We start from the raw sequence: 15,637 nt of genomic DNA on the forward strand, positions 1-15,637 counted from the left end.
CTTTCAAATCGAACTATGGGCCAATCCCACTGAATCCTCATGGTCTGGGCCACCTTCCCCACCACAGGTTACTGGCTGGTCCTGCTGAGGAAGCAGCGGGAGAAAGACCTTGGGAAGGGAGACGAGGTCACGGAGAGGAGGTGGCCGAGGCATGAGACTCGCCCATCCACCTGCTGGGTCCTTGGGAGTTTGCTCTGTGGGGAAGAGGGTGTCGAGCTTTGGGCAATGACATCCCAGTCTTGATGGCCCCCGTCGTGTCAAATGCAGTTCTCAAGTACTAACCATCCCTCAGTGCCAAAATGAGCACAAAATTTATCATCTAAACCAGGACACTTTGGAGAGTGGAAGCGTCCACTAGAAATTACTTACGGAAATTAACTGACCTTCAGCGGACATCAACCATCCTGTCCCGGGCAAAGCTTTATGAGTTCACCAGAACGTCGTCTCTATGCTCCTATCTTCAGGCTGCCCCTCTTTCCTCCTCAGACAACCAGGGATCACCTGCAGTGTTTTCCTCCCTGCTTTTCTGACCCCGACGGGACTCCCCTCCTGTGTCTCTGGGGCAACCTCGCGGGGAGGTTCTCACAGGAACAGAGTCCAGTAGAAGGGCCACTGAGGTCAAGGGTGCCCTCTCTCCTCCTGGGAGTTAGAGAGACCGAGCCTCCTTCCAGGCTGTCACTGCACATCGTGTATACTGAGCGCCCACCGACACAGCAGGAACACTGGTGTCACTCGAGAGCAGGATGGCTTCAGGCCATTGCCTGAAAAGAGGCCGAGAGAGGAGGCTGGACAGGACGTGGCTGGAGGGACATCAGCTCTGACGATCTCAGAGAGGTCATGACCTCAGGCGTGGACTAAACACTAGCACCCCGGGACACACAGGCGTGGGCCAAACACTGGCACCCCGGGACACACAGGCGTGGACTAAACACTAGCACCCCGGGACACACAGGCGTGGACTAAACACTAGCGCCCCGGGACACACAGGCGTGGACTAAACACTAGCACCCCGGGACACACAGGCGTGGGCCAAACACTGGAACCCCGGGACACACAGGCGTGGGCTAAACACTGGCACCCCTGACACACAGGCGTGGACGAAACACTAGCACACCGGGACACACAGGCGTGGACGAAACACTAGCACCCCGGGACACACAGGCGTGGACTAAACACTAGCACCCCGGGACACACAGGCGTGGACTAAACACTAGCACCCCGGGACACACAGGCGTGGACTAAACACTAGCACCCTGGGACACACAGGCGTGGGCCAAACACTGGAACCCCGGGACACACAGGCGTGGACTAAACACTAGCACCCCGGGACACACAGGCGTGGACGAAACACTAGCACCCCGGGACACACAGCCACCTGCACCTGTTGTTGTGGCATCTCTGCCTTTCCAGATCCTTCCCAGGTTTGACGCTTCAAGTGCGGTGAGAATTGACTCATTACTAACACACGAGCTTACCTAACGAACCTCACCCGAGATGCGCAAATTATCGCCGCATTAATTTTAAGCTCGTAAACTGGTTAGGGTTATTTTGGTTAGCAGTGCAAGAACCAGCGAGGTAAGTCGATCAAAATTTAAGCGTATATTTTTGTAGATGGACATATACATCCATAAAGTGTATACGATAAGCATACAGCGCTTTGTCACGGAGCGCAACACTAGGAATGCAGACGGGAAAAGACAAGGACCAGAAACGGAAAGTGCTGTCTGGATTCTCTGTCTCTCCTCTCTGTTCCCCTCTGTTTCCTACATTTTAGCGCATCTCTCTGGAAGGGCTTCTGATGCTCTGATCCTCCCACTGCTCCTGGGACAACTCACTACAAACCCAGCCGCCTGAAGAAACCAATGTTCCTTCAGTGACAGCTCCCATCTCCCAGGAAGGGGTGATCCTTCGAGCTCCAGACCGACGCCCACTCATGCTACCGATGGGCCGTGGCCAGGAGGACAGGGCGGTGTGGTTTGAAAATGCTCCTTAGTATTTACCCAAAGGAGCTGAAACCGTGTCCACAGTAAGGTCTGTGCGTGGATGTTTATATAAGCAGCTCTGTTCGCGGGTTTGCAAACTTGGAAGCAACCAAGATATCCTTCCGTAGGTTAAACTGTGTGCATCCAGACTGCGGAATATTGCTCAGCGCTAAGAAGAAACGAGCGGCCGAGCCGTGAAAACACACAGAGGACATTTACACGCGTATCGCTTCGTCAAAGAAGCCAGTCTGAGAAGGCTCCGTGGGGTGTGATTCCAATTCCACGAGTTCCCGGAAAAGGCAGAACAATGGAGGCAGTGAAAGGATCAGTAGTCGCCAGAGGCTGAGGGGTGACTAGGCAAACACAGAGGACTCCAGAGGGTTTGTAGGGGGATAAACTTCCTCTGCGTGACGTTATAATAGTGGATACGTGTGTATGAATTTGCCCGAACCCTAGAACAGCACCAAGAGTGAGCCCCGGTGTAACCTATGGAATTGGGGGATAATGACGTGTCACGATGTGTCACAGCAGTTTGGTGGCAACTAACGTGCTCGCTGAAGAGGGATGTTTGTAACGGGGGAGGCCGTGCACGTGTGGGGGCGGCGGGTGTATGGGAACCCTCTGTATCTTCCTCTCAATCCCGCTGGGAACCTAAAACCGTTCTTGAAAAAATAATAAAGTCCTAGGGGCGCCTGGGTGGCTCAGTTGGTTAAACATCCGACTTCAGCTCAGGTCACGATCTCACGGCTCTCGGGTTCCAGCCCCACGTCGGGCTCTGTGCTGACAGCTCGGAGCCTGGAGCCTGCTTCGGATGCTGTGTCTCCCTCTCTCTCGGCCTGATTAATAATCAATATTAATTAATAATTGTTAATAATAATATTAATATTAAAATATTAATATTGATAAGTATTTTATGAATAATTAAAAAGTCCCAAAACACACACACAACGATGGCTGCAATGGACAGGCTGGGTATAGTTTACAAACAAAAAGGCTCGGAAGACTGTCAAAAATAAAAGATTATTAATTTACACTATGAAATTACGAGTGGGCCAGGTCGGACGTCTCCTGATTACCGCCAAGTTCTAGAGGCTTCCGAGGAAGCCGAAGTCACGTCAGAGAGTGTGTTGGTGAGCTCTGAAGCAATGCAGTTGATTTTGTAAAAACTGTTTATGTCCATGGGAGCCAGAATCAGCCGAGGGCCGTAAATGAGACACCCAAAGGTGTTCCCGGCTTAACACAAGCCATATTTGTTTCTTATCAGCAGAGACCCGATGAGGTTCATATGCCACCGGGCCATTTGGGTGTCCGGGCCCCTCCACGCTCTGGCTCTGCCCTCCACACGTCGTCAGGGTCTCCAACCGCCAACCGGCAGACAGAGAGAGACGGCCCGGGGGAAGCGAGCTGTGTCAACTGCCCCGGTGGGAAGGCGTCCCGTCCGTTCTGAGAACCGGCCATGTGTTGCATCGTGACAGAAGGGACAGCTGGGAGCCCCGGTTGCTTGGAGAAGCCGGGACCAAGAGGTGGCAGGTCCCAGCGGGGACTGACTGCAGCCGATTTGCAGCTGCTGCCTGAGGGTGATTTCAGGGCGTGGCCCTCTGCTACTGGGGACTCTGCCCCGGCTGGCTGTGCAGACTGGGTGTAGGTGTGGGTGCCGTGATCGGGACCCTCTGTCGAGGGTGGGACAGGCAGGGCCACAAGAGTGGCCCTTGGGGAACGAGGCGTATGGCAGCTTGCGAGCCCTAAGTCACCTCCCCAGGGGACGATAGTCCACTGAAGGCACAGTGGCAGGAGAGTGGCCCGCCTGCCCGAGTGCCCAGAGGGTTGCCCACAGTGTCTCCTACTAAGACAGATCTGGGAGCCCTGTTTGCTGGCGAGGCCCCGGACCCTGTCAGGCTGCAAGGGGGTGCTGATTGTCACAGACTTGTAACTGCTGCCTCAGGGTGATTTTCAGGGCCGGGGACCCCTCTATGCTGGAGACTGTGCAGGTGGAACGGTCGGTCCCCAGCCCCACAGGCCCGGAGGGCCCCGTCTGCCCCAGGCCAGATGTGGGGGTGCACACGGGGCATGTGTGGGCCAGGAAGTGCCCCGGCAAGGGCCCTGACAAGGGTCAGGAGGGGTCGGGTCTCAGGAGGGTCTCTTGGAGGAGAAGGTGTGAGCCAGCTCACAACCCCTGGCCTGTGCAGGCACTATTCCCCCTGAAGGCAGAGCTCGAGGGGAGCAGACTGCTTTGCCGGGGCCGGGCTGGGGCCGCTGGCCGCTGTGTCCTCTGATAAGAGGCACCTGGGAGAGACTAGCCGCGCGCGTGTCCCGGAGGACACAGCAGACTCTGAGCGCGGGCAGTCACTGTCACACGCGAATCTCCTCAGGCCCTGGCTCGCTATTTCATCCGTGCCCACTGTGGACATCGAGGTGGCCTCCTCCCCAACGGTTCCAACAGGCCAGCGTCAGCTCCGCATTCTCTCCTTCGGTGACACCACTTAGGCTCCTGCCAGCTCTTGCCTCCGGGTGGGACCCACCCCGTCTCTTCCAAGTGCTGTTACTTTGATCTGACGGGTTCTCAGGGGACCTGGCCGGCATGGAAACAGACGAAATTCCAATGCAGAAATTAAGGGAGATTCAGAGTTCCTGTTGTGAAATCCCAACCCTTTCTGCTCTACGTTGGACACAACAGCTTTTCGGTGCAGGCAGCTCTAGGTTTCCAGCTCCTCTGGGGTGACGGGAACAGGGTACTGGTGTGTGGGGGAAGTCGGGAAGACCTCATCTGATAAAGGGAGCTGAGCAAATGGAGGCAAGTCTCTTTGAGTCACAGGGTCAGTCCCCAAATGTGTGATAAGGCCTTTTCTTCTCTGCTCTGGAACCAGGTTGTTCCCTGTCCCCACCCTAGGGAAGGGGCAGGAGGGTAGGGCTCTAGAAGGCACGGGGTCCTAAGTGCTGGCGGGGTCTCTGCTGCCCCAAAGGCCATCGCTGACGCACCTGCTTCCCCGGGGCAGAAAAAAAAGCACCTCGCACATGAGCCAACGGTTGAGACGTTTAGACCGTGAGATCGACTTTATTGGGTGGCGTAAATGCAGGCACATTACAGGTGCTCAGAGTCTAAGGCTCGAGTTTTAGAATCAAGTGTCGATTCTCTCCTTACCAGCCTCGCGCGTCGCCTCAGATTTGCAGGTGCCAGCGTGTGAGAGGCTAAAATGAGAGGCACCATCTGACTGGCGTGAGGCACGGCCCCGGGCCTCTCCCTCCTTCTGGTCGCAGCCGCACAGCCAGCGCGTCCCCTGGGACCCGTCAGGACGCGTGTGTGCGTGCAGCGGCTCGATAGGCCGCAACCTCGCTGGCTGGTCACCAGAGCCGTTTTCTTCCAGGCGTTCAGGGGGTGCAACATGGTTTCCAGGTGCCACGAAAGGGTCTAGAATTCCAGGACGCTGCTCAGCTGCTGAAAGGACATGATGCCACCGAGGAGCAGGAGGGCGGCGAGGTGCAATGAATCGTCGTGGTCGTCCGAAGCGTGAGAAAAAGAGTTTAAAAGGTTCTAAGCTTTCCCCCCAAGTTCCATGTAACCGTCCTGCTCCCTTCACGTTCTTTGCAGGCACAGAGATGGGGCCGGGCAACAGCCCGTGCTGCAAAGAGCACCGGGCTGGGCGAGGGGAGGCAGGACAGGCCCCAGCCGGGGCAGGGGGGCCACTGTGCGGGCAAGGGGACGAGGGCCCATCTCCCCCGGCGGAGGGCCTGCAACACCCGGTAACTCCGGGCGACCACGGGAGCGCTTGGCTCTGGAGCAAGGCGTAAGCAGAGTTCAGACTCTTCCTGGGGGCAGAGCGGGGCTCAGGCCGGGCCGATCAGGGCCCAGGAGAAGTAAGGGCGCTTGGGGCCTGTGGGTCAAACATCAAGTAGGCCAGGCTGCTGTTCTGCAGAGAGAAGAAGCATGTACACTGAGAAGGGGGCACGTCCAGAAGGAAGGCTTCATGCAAGCTCTAAGCGGCTCAGAGAGAAGACTGGGTCCCAGAGAGGAAAGAGAGGTCACCGCCTTGCTCGGCCCCGTCGGCCCTTACCCGGCCCCACGGCGCTATTTCACCCGAGCAGGCCTGCATATCTACCCTGCTCACAAAGCGGAGCTTTGGACCCCAGGGACCGCGCCTGCATTTTTCTGGCTTCCTCCTTCCCTCCCCCAAAGACGCCTGCAGCTCGGGGCTGGTCTGCCAGCTGTCTGAGAAGACTCTGTCTCCCGGGCGTTGCCAGAGAGCCCCCTACCCCAGCCCGGTTCCCAAGGGTTCACCTCAAATAAGGCAGTCACACGGGTAGAAGGAGGAGGGACAGGCTCCCATAGTTTAAAGTCAGGGTGCGAGGGTTGGGGTCGTCTGGGACAATGACCCCTGAGTTCAGAGTCAGGACCCGGCACTTTCGTTCTGCTCTATCATTTCCAAGCAATTTTTATGATTCTGGAAAGTTGCTTATCCTCTCTGACCCTCACTCTCTTCGTGTTTGATCTAAGGGTGTTGATCCAACCATTTTTAAAACCTCTCTTGCTCTCACATCAATACATAGACAGTTTGGGATTTATCAATAATCAGTATCGTTATTGTTTCTATTTACGGCTGGAAGGCCTCACTCGTGTCCCTGGAAGAAAGCGTAAAGTGGGGGAGTGGCGTGGCAGCCGGGGTCTCACCCCCAGAGGGAGCCCCCCTGTCCTCCCCTCCCGCCACGCTGGCCCATCCACCCAGGACTGACCTTCACAGACCACAGCCACGTCCTCTCTGTGGTTACAGTTGTGGTAGCCCCAGGACCTGTGTGGGCACTGTTCCAGGGACGGCTCCTTCCCCGAGCAGTTGACGTCGTCCAGCCAGATGCGGCCGACCCCGGGGCCGAACCTTCTCCGGACTTTGACAGGTGGAGACAGGGGCTGCCCGCAGCCCAGCTGCCTGCACACCACCCGGTCTGCTTCTTGTCCCCAGCCGTCGTCGCAGACAGAGCCCCACTCGCCCTTGTGCAGCACCTCCAGCCTCCCCTCACAGTGGCTGCGTCCTCCTACCAGCTTCAAGCCGAAGGGATCTGCAGGTGCAGGAGGAACAGGGGGGTGGGCGGGAGGCAGGGAGGATGATGGGTAAGCCCCTCTGAGCCGGGACTCAGATCCCATCAGCACCTGAGACTCTCCACCTGGCTTCCAAGCGTACATCCCCTTCTCTGGGCCTGACCTTGTGGCCCTGGTCCCTTTCCTTCACCAGGATTTCCCACCCACCCCCCCATCTAGTTTATTAAAATGTGACGTTAGTAGGGGCACCTGGGTGGCTCAGTCAGTTAAGCCTCCGACTTTGACTCAAATCATCGTCTCAAGGATTCGTGGGTTTGAGCCCCGCGTCGGGCTCACTGCGGTCAGGGCAGAGCCTGCTTCGGATCTTACGTCCCCCACTTTCGCTCTGTCTCTCTCTCAAAAATACACATTTTTGGGGCGCCTGGGTGGTGCAGTCGGTTAAGCGTCCGACTTCAGCCAGGTCACGATCTCGCAGTCCGTGAGTTCAAGCCCCGCGTCAGGCTCTGGGCTGATGGCTCAGAGCCTGGAGCCTGTTTCCGATTCTGTGTCTCCCTCTCTCTGACCCTCCCCCGTTCATGCTCTGTCTCTCTCTGTCCCAAAAATAAATAAACATTGAAAAAAAAATTAAAAAAAAAAATACACATTTTTTAAAAACGTGAAAAAATCGAACGTTACTAAATGACTTTCCACTAGTTTTTAAAAAATTGAAGAGCTCAACAATACCTGGAATGGTGTGCCTGTGCCTACTAAATAGAATTCAATATAATAATAGTTCATATGAATATAGTGTTTAAGATGGCTTAAAGCACCTCTGTATACAAGGGCACATATTATTGTCTCCATTTTAACTTTTTTAATGTTTTATTTATTTTTGAGAGAGAGACAGAGACAGAGACAGAGACAGAGCATGAACAGGGGAGGAGCAGAGAGAGCGGGAGATGCAGAATTTGACCGCTCCAGGCCCCAAGCCGTCAGCACAGACCTGAACACGGGGCTCCAGTTCAAGAACCGTGAGATCGTAACCTGAGCCGAAGCTGGACGCTTAACCGGCTGAGCCACCCAGACTCTCCAATTGTCACCATTTTAAAAACAAGAGAATTGATGGGCGGCACAGCTAAGTTACTTTGACACCGTCATCTGATGGATGACGGGTTCTCCGTGAGCCTTGGTGAAAGCGAATCTGATTGACCTAAATTCATGACTGAACCTGCCTCTGGACTCATAGGCATTACCTTCACATTCGACCCACACATCCTCATTGTGGGTACAGTTGTGTTCCCAAACTTCAGAAAGGCAATCTCGAAGGCTCACTTCTTGTCCTGAGCATGACGCCTTTCTCTGCCAGATGGCCCCTTGGCCCTGGGTCGCTTTGTTGCAGCCTCTCCGGGTCAGGGTGGCCCGTCCACACCCCAGCTGCCGGCACACCACCTTGGCGGCTGCAAAGCTCCAGCCTGCTTGGCACACAGAGCTCCACTCCCCTCGGAACTTCACCTCCACTCGGCCCTGGCAGCGCCCGGGGCCATCGGCCAGCCTCACACTCTCCGGCACTGTGGGGAAGCAAAGAGCAGGTGTCTGCTTACCCAACAACACGATCCTCCCAGAATAGAGCCCCACGGACACGTCCCTCTGCTCTTGGCACTTAGTACGACGCATCTAGAGTGCTCAGCGTTGCCTCGTGGGTGCTTGTGGAAAGGATGGACAAGTGAGTCGATGGAGTGAATGTCATTTTTCAGTTCCAAGTGAGTTAATTATTTCTGTAACATTTTTAGTTTTTCAAGTTATTTTCACGTTCGTATTCTCATTTGTTCCTCCTAAGAGGCAAGTGGAGGCGTTGCGTAGATTTTTACAAAATAAATGCAACAGTCACCTACACATTGTGTCCAAGACCAAAAGCTTTTGGGTTTGCTTTCAGTGTTTATCACCCAAGTATCGTGGGTTAGCGCTCCTGACCCTCCACCTCTCCAAGAAATAGGAACGAGATTCCAGCGTCAGGCAGCCTGAGTGGTTGTGTCCCTGGTTACAGTCTGCAGGGTGACAAAGAGAGGACACAGAGCAACCTAACCCTAACCGCCACCAAACCACAGTCTAATGGGGGGGAAGTGCACACAGAGAGGGGACTGTTAGCGCACAGGAAGCAAGTGTGTGGAGAGGGCGAAGAAATACGGCAACTATACATACATACACCAGGCTTGTGTGGGTTTCCTAGGAACGGCTCTCGTCCACGCTCCAGGTGGTGGACTCCTTGAGAGCTGGAAGAGCATGCATCATACTTTGCTTTTTTTCTAATGTTTGTTTATTTCTGAGACACAGAGAGACAGAGCATGAGCGGGGGAGGGGCAGAGAGCGAGCGCAAGACACAGAATCTGAAGCAGGCTCCGGGCTCTGAGCCATCAGCACAGAGCCCGATGCGGGGCTAGAACCCACAAGCCGCGAGATCATGACCTGAGCTGAAGTCGGACACTTAATCAATTGAGCCACCCAGGCGCCCCTGTACTTTTTTTTTTTTTAGCACCAAAACCCGGGAACCATACATCGTACTTCACCAGCTCTTTTCTTCCCCATACCTCCCGCCAAGCTCCAGACACAGGTTATACTCTTGATCCAGCATTTAGTGGTGGATGGATCTGTGCGTGCTCGTGTGTGTGTGTGTGTGTGTGTGTGTGTGCACAAAGGGGAGAAGCAGCCCTTCACGTAGGCTGAAACTAAGGTGAATGTGGTACCTCAACCAAAGAGCATGGGCAATACTAAGTGAGGGTAGTGTTCACCTGCAGGGCCCACGATCAGGAAGAAGTGAGACACGAAGGGTAAGGAGCCAGTTAGCCGCATGTTGAGTCCACAGTGGGCTCAGACAGGTGAACCGGCCCGAGGGGCTGTGGTACTCACGCTCGCACACGGCTCCCGCATCCTCAACATGGGAGCATCCGATAGCATCTTCCTTCTTACACTGAGACAGGCTTTCTTCGATCCCATTGCATCTGAACAAGTGGACGAAGACTTTTTGGTCCTTTGGTGTCACTGGTCCATATACGGTGCCACTCATGGTCTTCCTGGCCGCTCCACAGCCCAGCTCCCGGCACAGCACAGCCACAGAGTCCATGCTCCAGTAGTCATCACACACGGTGACCCACTCGTCATCCTGCTGCACCTCCACACGACCTTCGCAGCGGTGGTCACCTCCCACTAGCCGCACTCTGGACAAAGACCCTGCAAAGGAACGGGGGCCTGGCTGGGCATCTGGAGGAGCCCGGAGAGGATGCAGGCATCTCAGGAAACTTCCATCACTGACAGAGGGTGTTTGGAAAGCTGGGGGATGGGAAAGGAGGGCTCAAAAGGGAAGGGGGTGGGGAGAGGAGCTTCAGGACCTCATCCCTAAGCTCTGATTCTGCTCCCTTTTAATTTACCCTGCCAAGAAACTCCACGGCAAGACACCTACAAACACATGCTCACGTGGCCAGACGGTGGAAGCCCCAGGTCAGAACACAAACGTAGAGGTATTCCCTGTTGCATTCTATCTTCTTGACCCTGTCCTTCCCCATAGCCACCAGATGAGGCAGGATGTTTAGATATAATTTGGGCTGAACAACCTGACTCTCTCTCTCCCAGTATCAACGATCTCCCCTACCTTGCTGCTCCCTATGACATCTTCCCATGTCCGAGAACACAGCTCAGAAGAATGCAGAGAGAAGTAGGCGAAGGGCCAAGCCTTTGCACATCTGAGCCTTGGTCATTAGTCCAGAGGGTTCCAGCAGCCGGGGTAGGAGGCAGCCTCCCCAGAGCCTCCAGATAATTTCTGAGGAATCCAGAACCTGTTTCTGCTTCCCGGCTACAACTCTGAGGGTGGAAAAGAATAACTGAAATCCTCTCCCTCTTCCAGCAAGACATAGACATAGAGTGATGGCTGTGGGGAGGACAGAGACGAGCTCATCAGGCAACACACTTTTATTGAGCACACACTATGTTCGTGAACTCAAAGAACAGTGACCAACAAGACTGTCCACACTGCTGTCCTCAAGGACATTATATTTAAGACATCTGAGGCAACCCCAGCGGGTCTCCTGCAGCCTCCGAGTGACAACGTGGCACAGAAAAGCTGAGTCAGCCTTGCTTCCACGGGATGGGGCGGTTGACCTAGAGAGGTCTGGGGCACCTGGCGGGACCGCACGTGCCTGCTGGTCTGTGACCAACCAGGATGCGAGCATTGTCGCCTATGACCACGTGGGACACGTGGGTGACTCAGGCACCTGCAGGAATGGAATATGACCTCGAAGGAGCAGATCTCCCACTGCCTCCGCGGCACACAAATCCTCTAGAACCTGCATTCCACCCCAGAAGACATGGCTGAGTGGGAAAGCTCTGAGCTGGCTGACTTCAAAGTGCTTTGGAAGTTGACCTTTGGTTTGCTCATTTGCTTTTGTGTCTCTCCTTTTCCTCCATGTGTCTTTTGAGGGAAGCAATGTGAGGCATGGAGGCTAGAGACAGAGATTTAAATGCAACTACAAAACAACTAAGCAAGGTTTTCATTTTTGCACACCTAAGTTTGCAGCCTACAAATAAAGATAACCCTAGAGGAGTCACCCAGAAACAGCATTTCATTGCAAGATTAGCGTTTAGACAGGCATTATTGTGTCCTCCGGGATGCTGGCTGCACACATTATCTGATTCTGAATTGTAAAATTCTGGCTCTAAGTGAGTTTTCCTTTCCACAGAAAGGAGGCGTAGAACACCTCCTAGGAAAGAAGAAATATGTAAGAAAGAAACAGCATTAGTGTCCAAGAAACCCAACTGCGAAGAGATCTGGAAGCCAGGGAGAAGGGCTGGGGGGCCATCGAGGCAGCTGCGTCCCCGGCAGTGTCCTCGACCTACTGTGTTCGCTGATGGCTCCAGAGCAGAACCCTGGGGTGGAGGGGGAACGTCCTGGGCCATGGAAAGCTGGAGAGCCGTGGTCCCTGTGCCAGGAGCAAGAACAACCTTGGAAGCCACAGGAAAAGGCCCGTGTAATCTGCGCGTCAGGCTGAGAACCCCAGGCAGCACTCCAGAAGGAATCGAACTGCACCCTGCAGACGCGGGGCCCCTCTCTAGTAAAAAGGCTAGAGGCTAGTGGCTGCCCCTCTCTCGCGAAGCCTCTACCGTCAAGACAAAGAAGACGGATGGGGTAATATCTAAGGAGCTGATAGTCCACGACCAACCCCCTAGAGTCTGGAGCATCAGTCTTCCTCTTGAGAGACCCATTCCCCTCGTATGTTGCCCAAGGACCCTCACTCGAGGGGCCCGTGGAGGCTGAAATCCAGCCCGCCTGCTGCCGGTCGAGCCACAGGCCGCATACAAGTCGACGCATTTCTAGTTCAAAGGAGCCACGTAGGCTGACACAGGGTCCCGCCAGTGGTAGAGCCCAGCAGGGCAAGAGGAAGCTCCTCACCCAGATATGCCCGCGAGGAGGTGAGGTGCTTTCCGAGCCCCAAACAAGGCCGTCTGCTGCTTGGAGGTGCCCAAGGGTCTTGGGCCACAGAGGCCAAGTGGGAGGGAATCCCCTTTCGGGAAATGCCACCCGAATCCCTCCCAGGTTCTGGAGGTGGGAAGCCATCCACATAAGACTGAGTGGGCGGACTGAGAAACCGGGAAGGAAATCTACCAGGGCTGTATCGAATAGAGCCTTTCTCCATGCCCCAGGAAGCTTCAAATTTTCCATCTCTGGAGCTTGGAGCCCCCCACCCCCCCACCTCTCAAGGACCTCAAAAAGTCTTACCTAAAATGCCAGGTCCAGTGCAAATGGCTGGGGAGAGAAGAAGGAAGTTGAGTGAGATCATACAGTCCATTTCCAAGGCTTTGTTCAAACAACACGACTGTCTAGAAATTTTTTGCTAGACTTTGTGGGGCAGCTACAGTGTGGGTACAGAGCCTCCGGACTCGGTCCTGTGGGGACCTTCCCCTGCAAGGACACACAGACAGTGGCTGGGAACCACAAAGACCGGTCTGCCACAGCCCACCATGTTCCCCGAACACGCAACGTTGGCTCTGCCCCAGGGGTGTTGTGCAGCCTCTGGGCTCCACAGGAAGAGGTGTCAGAGGTCCCCGGAATGGGCTCTGGTGCAGAAGGCGGCGACACCACCACGGCAGCTCAGAGCGGGGGAAATGGGAGGGATCGTCTACGTTCACTGGCGCTGCATTGGGACCACAGCCAGCGTACTGTTTCTGTAAAGGGCCAGATCGCAAATAACCTGGGCTTTGTAGCCACACGGTCTCTGTCACCACTACTCAACTTTGTCACTGTAGCGTGAGAGTTGCCCTGTGTCCGAACGAGCACAAAGAGCATGGCCATGTTGCAACCAACCTTTATTCATAGACTCTGAGATTCAGACTTCGGTGCACAAAATATCATTCTTCTTTGGATTTTTTTTCCCCACCGTTGAAAAATGTAAACACCATCCTTAGCTTGGAGGCTGTTTGCTGGCCCCCGGGGGCTCAACAGGTCGGAAAGCAGCTCTGTATTTGCTTCCCAATCCCCAGCCTTAAGCACCGGCACGTCTTAGGACATCATAGTTTCTTCCCGCAGGACCTCTGGGTGGCCGGGATCCTCCACGCGTTGGGCTCCCTTCTAATGCTGCCGAGAGTCCTGAACCCTGTGTCCACCTGTGGTCCCCGAGTGGTCCCCGAGGCATTCTGCAGTGCAGAACAGTTTTTCCCTCCCCACATCTTGTGGAATGTTTGTGAAGGAGCTAATATCTTTGGTCCAGAGCCTTTCAGGCAGATCCAAGAATTTCAGTGGCTTGTTCTGGACTATTTGCCAAGTAGTTTCTTAACAACCCTAAGCCCTTGGCCTTCAGGATGTGGCCGCTTGTCCGCAGCTGTCTAAAACTCCAGATTGTATCACACGTAACCCCCCACATCTCCAGTAAAGAACACGAAGCATGTGCACACGGAGAGGAAACTGAGCGTGTCGACCCTGACATGCAGGTGTGAAAGTGACAGAGCCCAAGAGTGACTTGAAAACTCTGGGGCAGAGTAGACGACTGCGGGGGACCGGACCGGAGAGGCTTCACCAAGGAGGTGGGGCCGAAGGAAAGTCGGGAAGACAGGGTAGGATGCATGTGATGGGCCGGCCCGCTCTTGGGTGATACAGGGGACACACTGGAGTTTAGGAGAGTGGCCAGCATCCTGCACAGAGCACATCGATGCCTGGCTGAGAGCCCAGTGCAAGCTCCAGTGATGCACCAGAACATCAAGACAATACAAAGTGGGTAAGATTGGGATGCCTGGTGGCTCAGGCAGCTGGGCGTCCAACTCATGATTTCAGCTTAGGTCATGATCTCGCGGCTCATGAGTCTGAGCCCTGCATCTGAGTAGAGGCTGCTTGGGATCCCCTCTCTCTCTCCCTCTCTCTCTCCATCTCTCCCTCTCTCTCTCCAAATGAATAAATAAAACTTAAAAATGGGTGTGATTAGTTAGGGAAGGGACCTAGTAGGCATTGTTGGATGCCCCAAGCTTCTTAATTTGTGAAAAGTCTCCCACAGGCCTCTAGAGAACATAATATTCTCCTCATTCCATAGATGAAAACAAGATTCCAGAGAGAGAGGATAACTGAACAATTCAGACAGCCAAGAAATCAAAGGACGAGAATTGAAACTCGGGTCCCTTTGACTCCAAACTCCCATTTACTGTGAATGAATCTGGATGATAAGAAACTGGGAAACCCCGCATGAAACACTTTTTGAGGGAAACTGGACAGCGTGGCCTGTGGAAGGTGTTTGCCTGTGGTTCTACTTCCTTTTCTTCCCCCACCTGCTGCTACGCATGGTTCACTTGTCTTTTTCAAAAAAAGAGAACCTTTGGGGAAATTTATGCAACGGGGGAAATGATAGACTATTATAAATTTGTCAGGGCAAATAGAAAGTAATAGGAAAAAAAATAAAACCTCTGGTGATCACAGTGGATTCTAAATTGGGTGTGGGCTGCGTGGCTTTGGGTTTAGAACACTGTTGGACACAGAAGGGGCAGGAGAGCAGAAGTCACTCCTTGAGAGGGAGTGGGACCAACTGGGCAGGGGGTTCTGGGGGGGTCTGAAGCCTCAGCCAGCAGGGCCCGAGATACTCACCGAGGATTAGGGAGAAGAGTAGGGCCATGAGCCAGGTGACGGGAGAGGCTGAGCTGGAATCCGAGGCCGCGAGGAGGCCCCAGGGCAGCAACGGAGAGTTCTGGGCACAAGTGCACCGCAGGACAGAGGTCCTGTCTGCAGCAAGAGCATTATCAGGTGACCAGAAGCCAATGGGCTCAGGGGGCAGAGCTGGTGGAGCCGGGCTTGCTGAGCTCAGCGTATCCCCAGAGGAAGGGAGGTGTCCGGAACTGGCAGGAAGATAGCGAAAACAGAAGGAAACTACAAAACCCCCAAGCTGCCCTGACTTGGTTCTGCTCTAATCTCAGCTCCAACCACCTCTGCTTCAGACCCTTCACTGCGTAACCACGGCAATCAGCTCCCGCGAGGGCAGGCGGGGACCAAGAGTAGGGCCGTTTCACCTGCTAGGATCAGGCAACCCTTGGCCTCCGTGTGGGGTTCGTGGGGGTGACAGACCAACTTTGATTCCTTCGCCCCAGATGGAAGCACCAGGAGAATAGAGAAGGAGAGTAGAGTGAATCC

The 15,637-nt window shown here is 54.6% G+C and overlaps 1 protein-coding gene across 3 annotated transcripts; it reads right to left on the minus strand.

Annotated features, from left to right (window-relative positions):
* Window positions 1–5,006: 5,006 nt before the first annotated feature.
* Window positions 5,007–15,253, minus strand: CD5L (CD5 molecule like). Of its 3 annotated transcripts, none has more exons than XM_045454713.1 (7): window positions 15,098–15,253; window positions 12,752–12,778; window positions 9,871–10,212; window positions 8,241–8,555; window positions 6,708–7,028; window positions 6,541–6,596; window positions 5,815–5,887 (listed from the first exon to the last, which is right to left on the minus strand). In XM_045454713.1, exons 1-6 carry the CDS (start codon window positions 15,123–15,125, stop codon window positions 6,565–6,567), a joined length of 1,065 nt encoding a protein of 354 aa, XP_045310669.1. In that variant the 5' UTR covers window positions 15,126–15,253; the 3' UTR covers window positions 5,815–5,887; window positions 6,541–6,564. The 3 variants fall into 3 exon arrangements, with proteins under 3 accessions (XP_045310671.1, XP_045310669.1, XP_045310672.1); XM_045454716.1 differs by having other exon boundaries at window positions 5,816–5,887; window positions 9,892–10,212; XM_045454715.1 differs by lacking the exon at window positions 6,541–6,596 and having other exon boundaries at window positions 5,007–5,887; window positions 15,098–15,251.
* Between the last annotated feature and the right edge of the window lie 384 nt (window positions 15,254–15,637).

This window comes from Leopardus geoffroyi, chromosome C3, assembly GCF_018350155.1.
Source record: "Leopardus geoffroyi isolate Oge1 chromosome C3, O.geoffroyi_Oge1_pat1.0, whole genome shotgun sequence".
Taxonomy (NCBI): domain Eukaryota; kingdom Metazoa; phylum Chordata; class Mammalia; order Carnivora; family Felidae; genus Leopardus; species Leopardus geoffroyi.

Bases quoted from the DNA above. Each gene is read 5' to 3' on its own strand.
- CD5L (XM_045454713.1), bottom strand. From the start codon at position 15,125: ATGGCCCTACTCTTCTCCCTAATCCTCG. The intron at 8,556-9,870 runs GCCGGTTCACCT...GCTTCCCCACAG, and splicing joins TGAGTACCACAGCCCCTCGG to TGCCGGAGAGTGTGAGGCTG. The intron at 6,597-6,707 runs GTCAGTCCTGGG...GCTTTCTTCCAG, and splicing joins CGTGGCTGTGGTCTGTGAAG to GGACACGAGTGAGGCCTTCC.